This window comes from Petaurus breviceps, unplaced genomic scaffold, assembly GCF_028583685.1.
Source record: "Petaurus breviceps papuanus isolate PSGF00001 unplaced genomic scaffold, PetGlider_PUasm1.0 214, whole genome shotgun sequence".
NCBI classification, from domain to species: Eukaryota; Metazoa; Chordata; class Mammalia; order Diprotodontia; family Petauridae; genus Petaurus; species Petaurus breviceps.
In genome coordinates, this window is record NW_027185863.1 from 7,096,464 (window position 1) to 7,114,947 (window position 18,484).

General features: G+C 37.1%; 1 protein-coding gene across 2 annotated transcripts in view; it reads left to right on the forward strand.

The window, feature by feature from the left end:
• The window catches only part of LOC138165729 (E3 SUMO-protein ligase RanBP2-like), a 77,155-nt gene that overhangs the window by 46,682 nt on the left and 11,989 nt on the right, over positions 1-18,484 (forward strand). For both annotated transcript variants that reach the window (XM_069094014.1, XM_069094015.1), the window contains exons 16-20: positions 904-1,083; positions 4,142-4,225; positions 7,870-8,008; positions 9,096-9,190; positions 9,770-14,186. In XM_069094014.1, the coding sequence (XP_068950115.1) occupies positions 904-1,083; positions 4,142-4,225; positions 7,870-8,008; positions 9,096-9,190; positions 9,770-14,186 (4,915 nt within the window). The remainder of the gene's footprint in view (positions 1-903; positions 1,084-4,141; positions 4,226-7,869; positions 8,009-9,095; positions 9,191-9,769; positions 14,187-18,484) is intronic.

Here is an 18,484-nt window from a genome sequence, read left to right on the forward strand (position 1 = left end):
GTGGAAAGAATGAGGAAATTGAGTCCAAAGGAGGTTTAGGTATCTTATAAATAATGGCACATTGGTAAATAAATGGCAGACCTGGCATTTTACCATATCTTTTGACTCATCCATCTCTTTTTCTGCTTTACATGCTTTCCTCACTTTCTGAGAATCACTTTTCTCATCTGTTAAGTGAGGGGGTTAGACTTGATGAGCATCTAATTATCTTTTCTTGTCGTCATGCAGTTGTTTTAGTTATCTCTGACTCTTTGTGACCCTGTTTGGGGTTTTCTTGGCATAGGTGCTGGAATGATTTGCCATTTCCTTTTCCAGCTTATTATACAGATGAGGAAACAGGCAAACAGGGTCAAGTGATTTTCTCAGGGTCACACAGCTAGTACAAGTGTCTGAGGCCAGATTTGAACTCATGAAGATGAGTCTTCCTGATTCCAGGTCCAGTACTCTACTGTGCCATCTAGCTCCCCAGTCACCTATGTAATGCTATCCTTATTTTACCAGTGTCATTATTCTGCTGGTATAGATATTAGAGTTGACTGAAGCAGGGGCATAGATTTAGAGATGGAAAGGACCTTCAGGGTCATCTAACTACTTGCTATCTCTTCAGATATAAGTATTAGGATGAAAAATGTTAGAACTATATAATTTATAGGTATTTATAAATCACAGATAATTAAATTTGTTTTTTAATGCACATAGTATTCTTTACTTTGGCATATTTGTAAACTAAAGTCCTTGATTTATGTCATTTATTTTTAGCTTCCACTTCCTTTGGAGTCTGTAAAAGAGATGCTTAATTCAGTATTTATAAATCACAGATAATTAAATTTGTTGTTTAATGTACAGTCTTTACTTTGGAATATTTGTAAACCAAAGTCCTTGATTTATGTCTTTTTTTTTTAGCTTCCAGTTCCTTTGGAGTCTGTAAAAGAGATGCTTAATTCAGTAATGCAGGAACTCGAGGAATATAGTGAAGGAGGTCCTCATTGTAAAAATGGTTCACCCCGAAATATAGATTCTGAAATAAAACATTCTACACCGTCTCCAACGAAATTTTCTTTGTCACCAAGTAAAAGTTACAAGGTATGTAGCAAAGAAAAAGTGTTTTTTTTTTTTAATTTTTCAAATGCTTCATTAACTTCTGATTTACATCATTCATTTTTGCCAGATTTTGTTAAAAATTTTCTCCCCGTTTTTCCCCTACCCACCACCCCAAAATAGCAATCCCACAGGATATCCCCTCCTCCAATCTGTTCTCTCCCATATTTTCTCCCATACCCCCTTCGACTTTTCTAGTAGGGCACAGTGGATCTCTATGCTCCAGTGCCTGTATATCTTATTTCCTCATTACATGTAAAATAGTATTAACAATAGTATATATAATTTTAAACATTTGATTTTAAAACTTTGAATTCCAGATTCATTCCCTTCCTCCCTTACCACCCATCCTTACTGGGAAGATAAGCAGTTCAGTATAGGTTGTATATGTGTAGCTAATGCAAAACATTAACATAGTAGATAATTTTTTTTTTTTTGCCTTTTGGAGGGCAATGTAACTTGCCCAAGGTTACACGGCTAGTATTTTTGTGTGGGTGTTAAGTGTCTCAGGCCAGAACTGAAATTGGGTCCTCTCGACTCTGGGGCCAGTGCTTTACTCACTGTGCCACCTAGCTGCCCAACATAGTAGATATATTGTAAAAGACTGACTATATTTCCCTCCCTCCTACCCCACCTCCCACTTGTTCTATTCTCTACTTTGATCCTGTCCCTTTTCAAAAGTGGGTACTTCCAACTTCGCTCCCCAACAGCCTGCCCTCCCTTCCATCATCCCCTTCTCCCCTACTCTCCTGTAGGGTGAGATACCCTATTTAGTGTGTATTTCATTCCCTCCCCGAGCCAAATTCAATGAGAATAAGGCTGACCTATTCCCTTTTGCCTTCCTATTCTTCCCCTTGATTGTAAGCATTTTCCTTTGCCTCTTCTAAATGAGATAGTTTACCCCATTCTGTCTCTTTCCATCTCCTCTCATTATATTCCTCTCTCACCTCTTATTTTACCTTTTAAGTATCATCCCTTCCTATTAAATTGGTCCTGTGCCCTGTATCTATGTATACCTGTAATCATATATACACACATTCATGTATGTATTCATATGCCTGTATACCCTCCAATATAGCCATATATATATTTCTATTTCCTTCAACTATTTTCATACTGAGAAAAGTTTCATCAGTTACAATTATCGTTTTTCCATGTAGGAATGTTAATAGTTCAACTTCGATAAGTGGCTTCTCATTTCTTTTCTCTGTTTACCTTCTCAAGCTTCTCTTGCTTCTTGTATCTGAATGTCAAATTTTCTATTCAACTCTGTTTTTTTCATCAAGAATGCTTGAAAGTCCCCTATTCTACTGAATGACCATATTTGCCCCTGAAACATGATACTCAGTTTTGTTGAGTAGGTGATTCTTGGTTTTAATCCCAGCTCCTTTGCCCTCCAGAATATCATATTCCAAGCCCTTTGATCCCTCAGTGTAGAAGCCACCAGATCCTGTGTTAGCCTGATTGTTTTTCTGCAATATTCAAATTGTTTCTTCCTGGCTGCTTGTAATATCTCCTTGATCTGGGAATTCCGGAACCTGGCTATAATATTCCTAGGAGTTTTCTTTTTGGGATCTTTTTTGGGAGGTGATTGGTGGATTCTTTCAACCTCTCTTTTTGCCTTCTGGTTCTAGAACATCAGGGCAGTTTTCCTTGAGAATTTCTTGGAGGATGATTTCTAGGTTCTTTTTTTGAACATGGCTTTCAGGTAGTCCAATAATTTTTAGATGATCTCTCCTGGATCTATTTTCCAGGTCAGTGGTTTTTCCCATGAAATATTGCACATTGCCTTCTATTGTTTCATTTGTTTGGATCTGTTTAACAGCCTCTTGATTTCTCTTAATGGCACTAGCTTCCTTTTGGTCCATTCTAAATCTGAGGGAATGATTCTGCTCAGTGAGCTTTTGAGATTCTTTTTCCATCTGGCAAATTTGGCTTTTTAAGGCATTCTTTTCCTCATTGCCTTTTTGAGCCTCTTTTGCCATTTGAGTTAGTCTGTTTTTTAAGGTGTGTTTTCCCTCAGCCAGGCTGTTGACTCTCATTTTGTAATTTTCTTGCATTGCTCTCCTTTCTCTTCCCAGTTTTTCCTCCACTTCTCTTATCTGCTTTTTAAGGTCCTCTATGGCCTGTAACCAGCTCATACTTTCCTTTGAAGCTTTTGGTGCAGGAGTTCTGACCTCACTGTCTTCCACCTGTTCCATGCTTTGATCCTTTTTCCCCCAAAATAGGAGTGTAATGTTGGATTCTTCTGTCTGTTTTGTTTTCTTTGCCTGGTCATGTCTCCCCTCAGTCACTTGATCCCTGGGCTTTTTGCCCCAGTAGAACTCTGCCACCAGACAGGGGAGCTTCTGTCCCAAATGCTGGGCTTTCTTAGCTGCTGGTAGTTGGGTGCCCTCTCTGAAGCCTCCACACACTCTGGCAAGCTGGTCACACACCCCAGGACCTCCACCCTAGACTGCAGTCCAGATCCAAGCAGGTTAAAGCAAGAGTGAATACCCCTCAGCCTGGTTGCTTGGTCCCCCTACAGTCTGCAGACCAGGAGCTGAAGCTGCAACATTGCGCCGGCTGTGCCAAGGCATCTCAGCGGCTTCTCGCCGGCCTGACGCAGTCCTAACTGCTGGGTCCCAGAGTGCACACTGCACTGACCTCTCACTTTGTCCTTCGCATCTTTGTGTTGATAAATCTGGAAATGGCCACAATTGGTGGTGATCTGGAGTCCCTCTAGTTGGTGGCTGGTCAGGCCCGCCCTGGGGCTAAAACCTCTGGCTCGCCTCCCAGAGTGCTGCACTGGCCGATTCCTGCCGGCCTGCTGGGCTGTCCTCAACGGGAGGTTAGCTTCTCTGTGTCATTATGTGGGTTCTGTAGCTCCAGAGTTTGTTCAGAGTCCCCTTTTACATTAATTGGGGAAGGTGGAAACTGGAGCCAGGAAGAGGTCCTATTTCTACTTCACCATCTTGACTCCGGGATTTCCAGAAAAAGTGTTTTTTTTATCAAGTAATAGGTGATCTCTCTAAACATTTGTGTTTTTGTTTTTTTTTTTAAGTTTTCTCCTAAAACTCCTCCTCGATGGGCAGAAGATCAAAATTCTTTATTGAAAATGATCTGCCAACAAGTAGAAGCCATTAAGGTAAATTTCTAAATTTTCTTGAAGTGATTGTAGCATAGGAATTTAGTCATACTCTGTGCATTTATTTACAGGTTGTTTGAAACAGAGTGTTTAGGTCAGAATTTCGTTACTGGCCAGATACTTGTTACTGGCTAGTGTTTCAGGAAACAGTAGCTATAATGTCATCTTTAAAATAACGTGACAAAGCAGACTCCCAAGAGGAAGTTAAGGAATATCAGAATTATTTTAGAGTTTAGATCATGAAAGGAACTCTCAGCCAGTACATCACTGTTGTTATAACTGTCGTGAATAAAGGAGATTTAACTGCTTTTTTAAAAATTCGCCTGTTGAGATAAACTTTCATAGTTGTGACAAGTAAAACGAAATTTTCTCTTAAATTTTTTTTAATCATCCCAGGAACCTTCTAGTATGGAAATAAAGTTTTACTTTGAATTAGTTCAACAGTTTGGGAATCTTTTTTAAACACTATATTTGAAGTGAAACAAATGTTTGAGGTTGCATGGAGATTAAAGCACTTGCTTGGGAGTCAAGAGGTCTGCCTTTGGGTGGGTCACTAACCTCTGTAGAATTCAGTTTCCTCAAATGTAAAATGAGATTGTTGGCATGTGGTGATCTATGATGTTTCTTTTAGCTTAAATTCTGTGACTTTCCTTGCTGGAAATAAAGATGATTATGATTAGCATTTATATAGGAGTTGAAAACTTGCAAAGTCCTTTATAATATTATTTCATTTTATCCTCATTTACAAGTCTGTGAGGTTGATGTGCTATTGTTATCCCTATTTTAAAGATGAGGAAGCTGAGGCAGAAAGAGGTTAAATGACTTAGTAACTAGTATTTAATTAATTTTGAACTCAGGTTTTCCTGATGTTAGGTTTAGCACTCAATCCACTCAGTATACTACTTAACCTAGTGCCTTTTAAAAAATTATAGTCTGGGGTAGCTAGGTAGTGCAGTGAATAGAAGCACTGGCCCTGGAATCAGGAGGACCTGAGTTCAAATCAAGCCTCAGGCACCTAACAGTTACTAGCTGTGTGACCTTAGGCAAGTCACTTAACCCCAATTCCCCTTTCTTCCCCTCTCCAAAAAGAAAAAAAAATGTAATCCAGAAGGATATCATAAGTTACAATTTAATCCTTATCCATAGCAGAAATCCCCTTTTCAATGTCCATGTAAGCTGGACTTGAAGCTTCTTTTGATCTCTTCTGGTTTTAGAGACTTATATTTCTTAGGTTTGTGATTTTGATTTGGTGATTAGTGTTTTCCAAACTATTGTTTACTTCTCGGTTTTCATTTCATCTGTGGAACATCTGAGATTAAGTGACTTTGAGAAGGAAAAAATTAAGCAATGATATAATAGGAATAAAGTATTATTTCTTACTTTGAAAAAGTAGGATTATATATAGCATGATCCTTGAATGATTTTTTGATGATATTCTGTTAAAAAAATGAAATGCCTTCCAGTTTTTATGGAGCAGGAATGGATACCTTGTATTGCTGTGGACCAGCATCTGCATGTGATTTGTAGTTTGTTTTGTCAAAGTGCATACATTGTTTGCATATTTTTAAAAACTATACTTAATAAACTATATATGTCTTAGTCCAATTTAAGACTAGTGTTTTTCTAACTATAAGCCATTAACAAAGTAGTTGCAAAAAATATCTTGAAGAAAGATTGTAATTTAAAAAGGGGTGGCTAACATGGTGCAGTGTATAGGGCACCAGCCCTGGAGTCAGGAGAACCTGAGAACTTAACATCAGAACTTAACACTTACTAGCCATGTGACCTTGGGCAAGTCATTTAACCCCAATTGCCCTCCCCTCCAAAAAGCAAAGAAAAAAAGATTGTAATTAAAAAGAAAGTTTCATTGTTGCCTTAATTTTTTTTCACACTGAACATTATTGATATTTCCTCCTCCTCCCCCCCTCAGAACCCCTTCTTTGTTAGGTAAAACCAAAAAACAGATTCTGCTAGATGACCATGTCTAGTATATACAATTTCTCTTACATCTCTCCCAAAAGGAAGGATAGATGTATCATCTGTACTTAGGAACCAAATTTTTGAATTTAATTTAAAAAAAGCTGTACTCTTGGAGTCCTTTTTCCCATATACTCTCAACAGGAGTGAGCCACTTTCAAAATTCATACTATATCGGGCAAGTCATGTGCTTTTTTCATACTATCTAGAAGAGTTCTTAAACTGAGGTGAATTTGTTTAATAGTTTGATTTTTAAAAAGTATATGACATTGGGCAATTCACTTAAACCTATTAATGCCCCTCGTGGAACTTACTAAAAGCAGGAGAACTGAATCTTTTTTTTCCTCTGTCATTTATATTTTGATTATCTGGTGAAGCCCCTGGTTGCCTTCTCATATTTTTAAATATATGAAATAAATGTTTACAAACCAATTATATTGAAACAGATTTGAAAATGTTTTTAAAAGTTCGGATGCCAGGTTAACCATTCTTACATTAAGTTGGAGAACAGGTGGTTTATCTGCATTAATAGAGAGCATTTTTGCACAGGTAGTCCCCTATAGGAATGAAAACATAGGGCTGTTCAGTCCCTTCTTTCATTACCCTCCCCCCAAAAGAAGAAAATAAACCAACCCAGGTATTTTATACTGGCTATTTTCTTATTATTTCCATTTTCTTTCTTAAAAAGTGCATTTTCATTCCCTCAGTTTGCTTTTCTGGGAAGGTAGTACCAACCTATATCAGTTTCAGGATTTAATAAGAAGTTTGAGTGGTGTTTTTTTGCCAAACTTTTGCATCACTGTCCATGTTAAAAGCAGTTATAAAAGGAAGTATAGTAGCCTTCATATAAAAGAGAAAAGATGAAAGAGTGTTTTTTAAAGTGCCTTGCTTTTCTTGTCTCAAGGGCTGGTGCTCTATTCACTGTGCTACCTAGCCACCCTGGAGTATAATTTTTTAAAAGGCGCTAGGTTAAGTGGTACAGTGAGTGGATAGAGTGCTAAGCCTAACATCAGGAAGACCTGGGTTCAGAATTAAATATTAGACACTAGTTACTAAGTCATATAATCTCTTTCTGTCTCAGCTTCCTCATCTTTAAAATAGGGATAATGATAGCACCTCAACCTTGATTGAACTGTTTGCTGTTATAATTGTCATTATTTATGTAGCTCTTTAAGAATTTCAAAGAGCTTTACAAACATCATCTTGATTTTCTCTCTGCAACAGTCTTGTGAGATAGGTATTGTTATTATCCCTATTTTATAGTTGAGGAAACAGACTGAGTGAAATCAAACAACTTGCCCAGGGTCATATAGCAAGTAAGTGACTGAGCCAGGATGTGAATTCCAGACTCCAGGTCCATTACTCTGTCCACTGTACTGCCAAGCTGTCTGTAGAACAGTAAACCCCACACCAGTAGCACTTTAAACCTTTGAACCTGACTTTCAAAAGCATGTAAGTTTTTTAAAAAAGGAACCTATTAATTTCTGGCATAAATCAATATCTGGCACCCAGAGCCCTTCAAAAAGGTAATTATTAGTATATTGCTAATGGACATTTTATGTAGCTATTTGATGGATTTTAAATATTTGTTTTTCTGATGTTCTGATAATTTTAATACTTTTAAGTAACTAGCTGAGAACTAATTCAGATTGAATTACATTTAATAGAAAGAAATGCATGAGTTGAAGCTAAACAGCAGTAATTCTACTATGTCTCCACACCGTTGGCCTGCGGAAGCCTATGGAACAGATTCAGTGCCTGATGGGTATCAGGGATCACAAAATTACCATGGGGCTCCACTAACAGGTAGTGCATTTTAAATTAAAAAACTGTTAAGCTTTTTCTTTCTGTTTTAAATAGGCAACTTTGAAGCAACTTGGATGAAATCAATCCTGTATTTGTTTTAACAACTTACTAAAGTTCTATAGCTATCCCTGTTATCAGAAGAAAGTTTGTATCTTGTATTGTGATGGAACTATTCACTACAAAGTTACAAAATTCTGACCTCTGGAAATATACTATATTAAATTGTTTTCTTCTGGTAGAAAAAAGATAGGGCATTTCATGCTGGCAGACATAGAGATGAAAATGATTTTTTTTTTCTGTCTAAATAATTTTGCTTTTCAAATGGGGAATAGAGAAAAGAGCTTTCAAGAAGAAAAGAATACTCGAACATCAGGGAAATTATTTTAGATGTAGGATCTATGAGGGAGGGTAAAAACAGGAAGATTATTTTAGCCAAAGTTCCAGCCAGTGGCTTTGGTGGCTTGCCTGGATATTTGGATATGGTATAGTCAGAAAACTGATAGGAGTTTTGTCACTGGAATACTGGAATAGCATATATGCAGTGATGTATAATTTCAAAATAATATTCTGATCATTGCCTATGCTTGACTATGTAAGGTTCTTCTTTCAGTATAAATTTAAAAATACTTTTTTTGTAAAGAGATTATAGATTTCTGTTAAGTACTAAAAAGATAAACCTTGTGGTGGCAGCAAAGTCTTATCTGTAAACAAATTAGAAAGGGGGGTAGGGGGAGCCTTTAGTTCTCAGTATTGATAGTAAATGTTACAAACAATAAAGTCTGAAAGGTATTCAGACCTTTGAGAATTTAAGTAATTAGCATCTTACATTTATATAGATTGCATTTCCTACTTTCTATCTAGCATTCTTTTTACTTTGCTTTTCGATAGCTTTGTAGGAAGTAAATAAGACAGGTGTTTAAAACTTGCCAACAGAGGCATACACATTCATGGATTTTGTTACCCCACAAATAATTGACAAGACTGGCCCAGTCCTTTTAGGTGTTATGTGGAAATAAGCATTCACCCAGGGAGACTTTAATTCACTTGTACTATTTAAATTTGAACAGATTTTTTTTCTCTTTTTCAGTTGCAACTACTGGCCCTTCGGGGTATTACAGTCAGTCCCCAGCATATAATTCCCAGTATCTTCTCAGAACAGCAGCTAATGTTACACCGACAAAGGTAATGAAAGGAAATATTTATAAATACTCTTATCTTAGTTAGTTTTTCCTCTTCAGAGTTTAGGCCTTTGAAGAATTTAAGAGATCACTCAGAACCAAAACTTGTAAAACTCTCTCATATTAGACAGTATAGTTTACATTTCTTTCCAGGTTTTAAAGAAAAAAAATATCTTTATATGTGGGACTTCTTTTTTATAATATTTGTAGCAGAGGTAAAATTTCTTATTCTTCTACCCATTTTGAGGGAGAAGGGGGAAGAGTCTTTGTTATGCTTTTTCCAGTCATCATTGTGTTAAGCTCCTGTTGACTTGGAAACTTGTTTTGCTGTCTTTGTCCACGTACAAGAATAATGGCAGGAAGTAGGTGTTCGTAGCTTATAATATGGCACAAGATCATTTGATCACATATATTTGCTTAAGGGAATGCTTTGGGTCTTCAGTGTGAGCCTTCATGGTATCGCTTCACACCCATTAACTCTAATAATTCTCTGAGATTTATTAAAAATATTTTGGGAGATGGCAAGAAATAATAAGTTTGAATATCTATAACAAAATCCCATTTTTGTTTTTTAAATTTATAGGCTCCAGTTTATGGCATGAACCGGCTTACACCTCAACAGCATATTTATGCTTATCCACAACAAATGCATACACCTCCAGTGCAAAATCCACCTGCTTGTATGTTCTCTCAAGAAATGTATGGCCCTCCATTGCGTTTTGATTCTCCTGCAACTGGAATTCTGTCACCACGAGGAGATGATTACTTTAATTATAACGTTCAGCAGACAAGTACAAATCCACCTTTACCTGAACCAGGTTATTTCACAAAACCTCCAGTTGTACCTCATCCTTCAAAATCTGCAGAATCCAGGGTTATAGAATTTGGGAAATCTAACTTTGGACAGCCTATGCCTGGTGAAGGAGTGAGGCAACCTTTGACAACATCAGCACAAGTGACACAGCCAACTACCTTTAAATTTAACTCCAATTTTAAATCCAATGATGGTGACTTTACATTTTCATCACCTGAAGTTGCGGGTCACCCTCCTCCTCCTGCAGCTTTTGGTAACAGTGAGAGCCTTCTAGGTCTCCTAACTTCAGATAAACCTTCACACGATGATGGCTACAGTGGAGCAAAACCAGTTCCTAGTCAGACAGGTGCACCAAGGAATACGTTCAGTTTTGGTAGCAAAAATATTTCCAATGTTTCATTTACAGAAGGCACGGGACACAATCAATGTAAAAATTCTCTTTTTGGTCGTAATGATGATGTGTTTACTTTCCAAAGTCCAGGCAAAACAGTATTTGGGACACCGACTCCAGACTTAGCAAGTAAGAGTCATGAAACAGAAGGAGGAAGTGCTCATGGTGAAGATGATGATGATGGCCCTCACTTTGAACCAGTAGTTCCACTTCCTGATAAGATAGAAGTGAAAACTGGTGAGGAAGATGAAGAAGAATTCTTTTGTAATCGTGCAAAATTGTTCCGCTTTGATGCAGAATCCAAAGAATGGAAGGAGCGAGGTATTGGCAATGTCAAGATACTGAGACATAAAACTTCTGGTAAAATTCGTCTCCTCATGAGACGAGAGCAAGTACTCAAAATTTGTGCAAATCATTATATAAATCCAGATATGAAACTGACACCCAATGCTGGCTCAGATAAATCATTTGTGTGGCATGCTCTCGACTATGCAGATGAATCACCAAAGCCAGAGCAACTTGCTATTAAATTTAAAACTCCAGAGGAGGCAGCTCATTTCAAACGCAAGTTTGAAGAGGCCCAGGAAATCTTAAGAGCTTCAGCTTCAAATGTTTCCACAATAAATCAGAATGTTAGGGTTTTGAAAGACACCAAGAACCAAGAAAGCAAGGATGCTGGAAAACCTGACCCAGGACATACAAATTTTGGTTTCCAGATTTCAAAGAAAGATGGGCTATGGGATTGTACCAGTTGTTCAGTGAAGAATGTTGCAACAGCAAAGAAATGTGTATCATGCAAAGCCCTGAATCCAAATAACAAGGAACTTTTGGGCCCACCATTAGTTGAAAACACTCCAACTTTTAAGCCTGGCACAGAAAAAACTCAAGACGGATTTGGATTCATGTTTGCCAAGAAAGAGGGTCAGTGGGATTGCAGTGTGTGTTTAGTGAGGAATGAACCAATGGCATCTAAGTGTATAGCCTGCCAGAATACCAACACAACAAATAAAAGTGTTCCATCATTTAGTCAACAAGCTTCCCCCAAGTTTGACCAAGGAGATCTTTCTAAGCCTATTACTAGTGATTTGGGAACTCTATTTCCGAAGAAGGATGGCCAGTGGAATTGCAGTGTGTGTCTGGTACAGAATGAAGTAAGTGCTAAAAAATGTGTTTCTTGTCAGAATCCAAATTCACAAAGTCAACCCAGTTACAAGATTCCAGCACCTACTGCTTTGAAGCTTAATACTTCAGAGTCCAGCAAGTCTACTAAGGATGGATTTGAGGGAATGTTTACTAAGAAAGAAGGACAGTGGGACTGTAGTGTTTGCTTAGTACGAAATGAAAGCTCTTCCTCCAAATGTGTGGCCTGTGATGCACTAAATCCAGTCAGTAAACCTGTTGCAGAAGCTTCTTCAGATTTTACATTTGGTTTCAAAAGTAAATTATCTGAACCTTCTGGGAGTCAGATGGCTACTGGCTTTAAGTGTGACTTTTCAGAAAAAGGTTTTAAACCTGACAGTGCAGATCAGGGTTTTAAATTTGGTCATGCTGAGCAAGGAAGCTCACCTTCTTCCTTCACATTTCAAGTTCCTGCTAGTACAGAAGCTAAACCTACAAAAGAAGGATTTAGTTTTACTATGCCTGCACCTGCTGGTGGATTTAAATTTGGCATACAAGAATCTGGTGATCAAAAGGGTGATGAGAAGTCCATCGAAGGAGATGCTGCTTCCAAGTCTCAAGATGTTAATAACAAGCAAAATAATAGTGATTTAGTTTTTGGACACAGCAGTAGCAATTTCACTTTTGCTGACCTTGCAAAGTCAGGGGAAGGCTTTCAGTTTGGCAAAAAAGATCCAAATTTTAAAGGATTTTCAGGGGCAGGTGAAAAACTTTTTTCATCACAGAGTGCTAAAATGTCCCCTAAGGCCAATACATCGTCAGACCTTGAGAAAGATGACGATGCCTATAAGACCGAGGACAATGATGATATCCACTTTGAACCTGTAGTTCAGATGCCTGAAAAAGTGGAACTTGTTACAGGAGAAGAAGACGAGAAGGTCCTTTATTCACAAAGGGTGAAGTTGTTTAGATTTGATGCAGAGATAAGTCAGTGGAAAGAAAGGGGTCTAGGAAATTTAAAGATCCTTAAAAATGAAGTCAATGGCAAACTAAGAATGCTGATGCGACGAGAACAAGTGCTGAAGGTGTGTGCCAATCATTGGATCACGACTACAATGAACCTGAAGCCTCTGTCCGGCTCAGACAGAGCGTGGATGTGGCTAGCCAGTGACTTTTCTGATGGAGATGCTAAACTTGAACAGTTGGCAGCTAAGTTTAAAACACCAGAGCTGGCTGAAGAATTCAAACAGAAATTTGAAGAATGCCAAAGACTTTTACTAGACATACCCCTTCAAACACCTCATAAACTTGTAGATACTGGCAGAGCTGCCAAACTAATACAGAGAGCTGAAGAAATGAAAAGTGGGCTAAAAGATCTCAAAACATTTTTGACAAATGACAAAAAACTCACTGAGGAAGAGAATAACAATTCAAGTTTAGCAGTCAGTACTTCTGACTTAACAGTAAAGCCACATGCTGAAACCACTGGACCTTCATTAGAATGGGATAACTATGACTTAAGAGAAGATGCTTTGGATGATAGTGTAAGTAGTAGTTCAGTATATGCATCTCCATTATCAAATAGTCCTGTGAGGAAAAATCTCTTCCGTTTTGGTGATTCAACAACAGGATTTAATTTCAGTTTTAAATCTGCTTTGAGTCCATCTAAATCCCCTGCCAAGCTGAATCAGAGTAGAACTTCTGTTGGCACTGATGAAGAGTCTGATGTTACCCAAGAAGAAGAAAAAGATGGACAGTACTTTGAGCCAGTTGTACCATTACCTGATCTGGTAGAAGTGTCCAGTGGTGAGGAAAATGAGCAAGTTGTCTTTAATCATCGAGCCAAGCTCTATAGATATGACAAAGATGCTGGCCAGTGGAAGGAAAGAGGAATAGGCGATATAAAGATTTTGCAGAATTATGATACTAAACATGTGCGAATCGTGATGCGAAGAGACCAAGTGTTAAAACTGTGTGCCAATCATAGAGTAACACCAGACATGACTTTGCAAACAATGAAAGGGACGGAAAGAGTTTGGGTTTGGACTGCTTGTGACTTTGCTGATGGAGAAAGAAAAGTAGAACAATTAGCTGTTCGTTTTAAACTACAGGATGTTGCAGATACATTCAAACAAATTTTTGATGAAGCAAAACAGGCCCAAGAAAAAGATATCTTGCTAACACCACACTTTTCCCGTGCTGCCACTCCTCGAGAATTCCCATGTGGTAAAATTGCAGTAACTGTATTAGAAGAAACCACAAGGGAGAGAACAGATTTAAACGAGGGTTCTGAAACAACAGATACAATTCCAGAAGCAGGAGAAGTATGTAGCACTTCTGAAACACCAACAAAAGCCGTTGTTTCTCCTCCAAAGTTTGTGTTTGGCTCTGAATCTGTTAAAAGCATTTTTAGTAGCGAGAAATCAAAGCCATTTGCGTTTGGCAACAATTCAGCTACAGGTTCTTTATTTGGATTCAGCTTTAATGCATCTTTGAAAAACAAAAGTGGGGAAGATGTTTTAGGTGAGGTTGGAAGAAATTCAGAACCTAGTAAATGTGAAGCCCAGAAGAGCTCAGACATCAAGCCGTTTGCAGAAAACAAAGTCGAAAAGCCTTCGACTCCTTTTCCAAAGGAAGAGCCCTCAACTAACTATGTATTTAAAACATTAGAGAAGGGTAAGTGTAAAGTTAATTTTTCATATTTAAAAATATTCTTATGTTTAAAAACTTAATGCCAGTTACTTTGTTTTGTACACAAATATATATTAGTAGGAAACTGTGTTCATTTGAATTCTTTTATAGACAAGTTTTAGAATACTTCTCAAATACTGTTCATGAGCAGGTATTTTTTAGGCCAGTTTCTGGTAAAAATCTTGGTCTCGAATAGAATTCTTAATATTTGACATGAGGTTTAAATCTCAAGGAAATTAACAGGATTAGCATTTTACTGTAACATTTGATTTAAGATTGCATTTAGTAAAGGTACTTGGTGCAGATTATTAGATTTTTTTTTTTAAGCAATCGGGGTTAAATAACTTGCTCAGGGTTACACGGCCAGTTATTTCTGGGTGTGGTGCTAAGTATCTGAGCCCGGATTTGATCCCCAGGTCATCCCGACACTGGAGCCTGTGCTCTTACTCGCTGAACCACCTGGCCGCCCCAAAGCAATTGGGGTTAAGTAACTTGCTCAAGGTTACACGGCCAGGTGTTTCTGGGTGGGTGCTAAGTGTCTGAGCCCGGGATTCGATCTTCAGGTCATTCCAACACTGTAGGCGGTGCTCTTACTCACTGTGCTACCTGGCCACCCCTTACTAGATTTTTTTAAAGGAGATATAACTTATCCCTAGAATGTTTAATTTTATCAACCAAAATTATGAGACCATTAAACTTGAATTCAGAGCTAATTTAAAAAGTATTTCAACCTCATAGAGGTGGAGGGTCTTTCATTACTCTTATTTAGTATTGTATCCTATGAAGACATTTTAAATTTCTGATGCTCTGCATTTTTTCAGTTTGAGTGTGACTTGTACTTTTGGTATATGACAATACCATATATGCTTTTGATATGAATTGAATTTGAGCTTAGAGCTTATATTAAATGAACTTTTATCTAAATGGATGGTAGTTGAATTGTAGATGAATCTGGGGAATGCCTGACCAATTGAGAATTTGGTCATCTGTATTATGTCATATGAAACAGTTTTATATTAGGGGACATGGATAAGCTTATTTGGCTATGGAACATGTTGGGCAAAAAAGTAAATACCTCCTTGATTGGGGGTAGGTTGAGGAAATTTTGGTTCCAAATTAAAGAAATTAAGCTCATTTTGTTTTTTAAAATGTTGCACATTTTAAGTATTTTTGATATATAATTTAATAGCTATACTTTAGATACAATTTGGAAAAGTTATTTTTTAAACTTTTTTTCATGTTTAGATACATTCTGAAAATACTTGAAAAACATTACGATTTCATAGAGGTGTAGCATCACTTACAAAAAGGATAGTTTTCAATATGTAAATATGTATTTGTACTTTAAAGCAGGGATTCTTTTACCCTCTTTTCTGTCCTGTACTTTTCTGGCTTCATCATTTCTCAGAATGTTTTCAAATATACAAAATATAAGATTACCAAGAAAACCAATTACATTGAAATATATTTATCAAAATATTTTTTTAAAAGTTCACCTTAGCTTTTAAAGAACATTCTTTTTCTTGTGCATTTTTAACTTTCCCACACAACCCCTGCAAAACTTGGTTAAATGGACAATTCACTTTCAGATATGCAGTCATTAAGAGTATATCTGTTTAAGTGCAGGTTAATAGATTAATTACACATAATACTGAAATTTTGTTGTTAGGTACAGTATTTTGTTAAAGGCACATGTAAAATCTTTTATAAGTAGATCAAATATGAATGTTTGTGGCTTTTTGTGTACTGTTTGTATCCCTTGTTTAAAAATGGTTGTACTCCTAAGTAATTTTCTAGGTGAAGTTTAGTTTTAACTTTGTCCTCAAATTTTGTATCCCTCTGATAATAATATATTTTGTTAACTGAAAGGATGCTCTCCATAAACTTTAAGAAATTGGTAGTGAATTTTGGCAGAAGTTGGTTTTTGTTTTTAAAAATGAACTACGCAGTATACTTTGGGAAGGATAGCAGTTATTTTAAATTAAGGGTATTCAGATAACTGATCTACTTATACAAACCTAAAAGTAGTTGTTTGCAACAAAGTTAGACTGTCTTATGTGTTTTATTTCTGGCAATTAACATTAACTTTCTTTTTAGACAGTCCTCCAAGCATGCATTTGATTTCATATAAGATCATAGATCTTGAGCTGGAAAGTACCTCATAGGCCATCTAGTCCTACTACCTCATTTTACAGATGAGGAAACTGAGGCTCACAGGGGTTAAAGGACTTGCCACAGGTAGTGTCAGAATCAGGTCCTGACAAAAATTCTTTTTTTTTTCTTTTTGGAGGGCAGTTGGGGTTAAGTGACCTGCCCAAGGCTAGGTTTTTTTTGTGTCTTAAGTGCCTGAGGCCAGATTTGAATTCAGGTCCACCTGACTCCAGGGCCGGTGCTCTATTCACTGTGCCACCTAGCCACCCCCTGACAAATGTTCTTAACTGATATTCTCTAGCTAGAGAATGTTTAAACAGTTGCAATTACTGTTGCTTAACTAATTTGTAGAATTCACTAACTAGAAACTATAGTTATACTGGTTTAATGATTTATCTGTGGCACATCGTAGAGTATAAAAGTCTGACGTACTTTTTAAAAAGCCTATTAGGAGGTAAAAGTGGGTGCTTACCAATATTGACCTTTAACTTGCAGTCATAGTAGTTAACTGCAGAGGTGTTTTGAAGGTGTACCAGAAAAAGCACAGGCAATTTGTTTTTTAACTGAGTGTGATTTTTTTTTCCCAGAGGTGTGGTCCAAATACTCAGAGTTTGTGATTCAGTGGCAAATGATATGTGATCTCTTTAATTCTCAAGTCATTATGGGGATTGGCCTATGAAGTACGTAGTACTGGATTGGCCTATAAACTTTAGTGATTTTCTTGTGTGAGTAGGTGGGGAGGGAGGGTGTGTTTTTAAGAGAGAAAAGGAAAGTAAAATCAAGTTTTATTTTGTTCCTCTAAACACCCATATCCTTAACATTGTTTATTTTTTAGGATTTAACTTTAGTCTTTTTAAATCTAATCCAATGGCTTTTTGGACCAGTACCCCCTCCTCACAGCCTGAGAGCCAAGGTATAAAGTGCACTCAGTGTGAGATGATTTCAGTTTTCTTAGCAGTTGGCAGTCTTTGACAAAGTAGCTTTGCTTCTTAAAATTGTATTTAACAGTTTACAAAATGCATGTTAAAGAGTGCTGATTTAGGTGAAGGTTATCTGCTGATGGTTTTAACACAGTGTTATGCTTGCACACTTGTTCTCCTCCTCATTGCCTTATTCTGTTTTGAGGGTGAAGTTATAGGCAGTCATTACTCTTTGCTACGTTGATTTCACTGTTGCACTCATCTTGACACACTCCCTCCCTATCCCCTTCACTTCTCTGGGCCATTGTTCATTTGTTCCCTTAACAGTGCTGGGCAGTAGGAAATACACAATCGGGAAATAACATTACATAGTTACCTGTTATGTGTCTATTTTAGGAAACAATTTTTAAGTATTGCAAGTAAAAGGTGAATTTCTGTAGGGTATTAAGCATAGTATATTTTGAATATACATCTGTTATTAAGCTCTACTGGGTGTAGGTAGTTGAAATGTTTTTAAAAAATCTTAGAGCCCTTGCCTTTGAAAAAAAATTAGAACTGTGCTCTAAACTGAAATGGGACAGCAAGAATCAGACTTGGGCATATCATTCAGAACATTTGATTTGGAAGAGACTTAGATACTCCCAGGATTAGATTGGAATAGGTTCTAAAACAAGCTTGCATCTTAGAAGTAAGGACATTTTTAAGAGTCCTAGAAAAATGAAATGACTTGCAAAGATTACAAAGCTAGGATAAAAACCTAGGATCTCCCGATTTCATTTCTTGTCTGATGATCACTATACAATGTGTATGCCCTTTTCCTTTATATTCCTCCAGCATAGTTTTATGAGTATTCTTAAATGTGTTGATGAGAGAATGTTCATTGTAAAGATGGCAAGGGAAAGGGGAGAGAATTTATTTCACTTACAATTGATTAAGGAATGATCACTATTATGCACGAATTAGTTTAATACTGTTGCTAGTCTCTTTAGCCAAAAATTTGTCTAGCTTTTTCTCAATCTATTTCCCTATCCTCTAAGCAACCAGTCATTTTTAGCATCAAGAATTTGAAGTTTTTGTATGATTTTTAGCCATAGAGGTTTTGAAGCTCCGATGAACATTTTGGGGAGAGTATTTGTTAATACTATGTTGAGCAATGTGTGAAATGGTGTGTGTGTGTGTGTGTGTGTGTGTGTGTGTGTGTGTGTGTGTGTG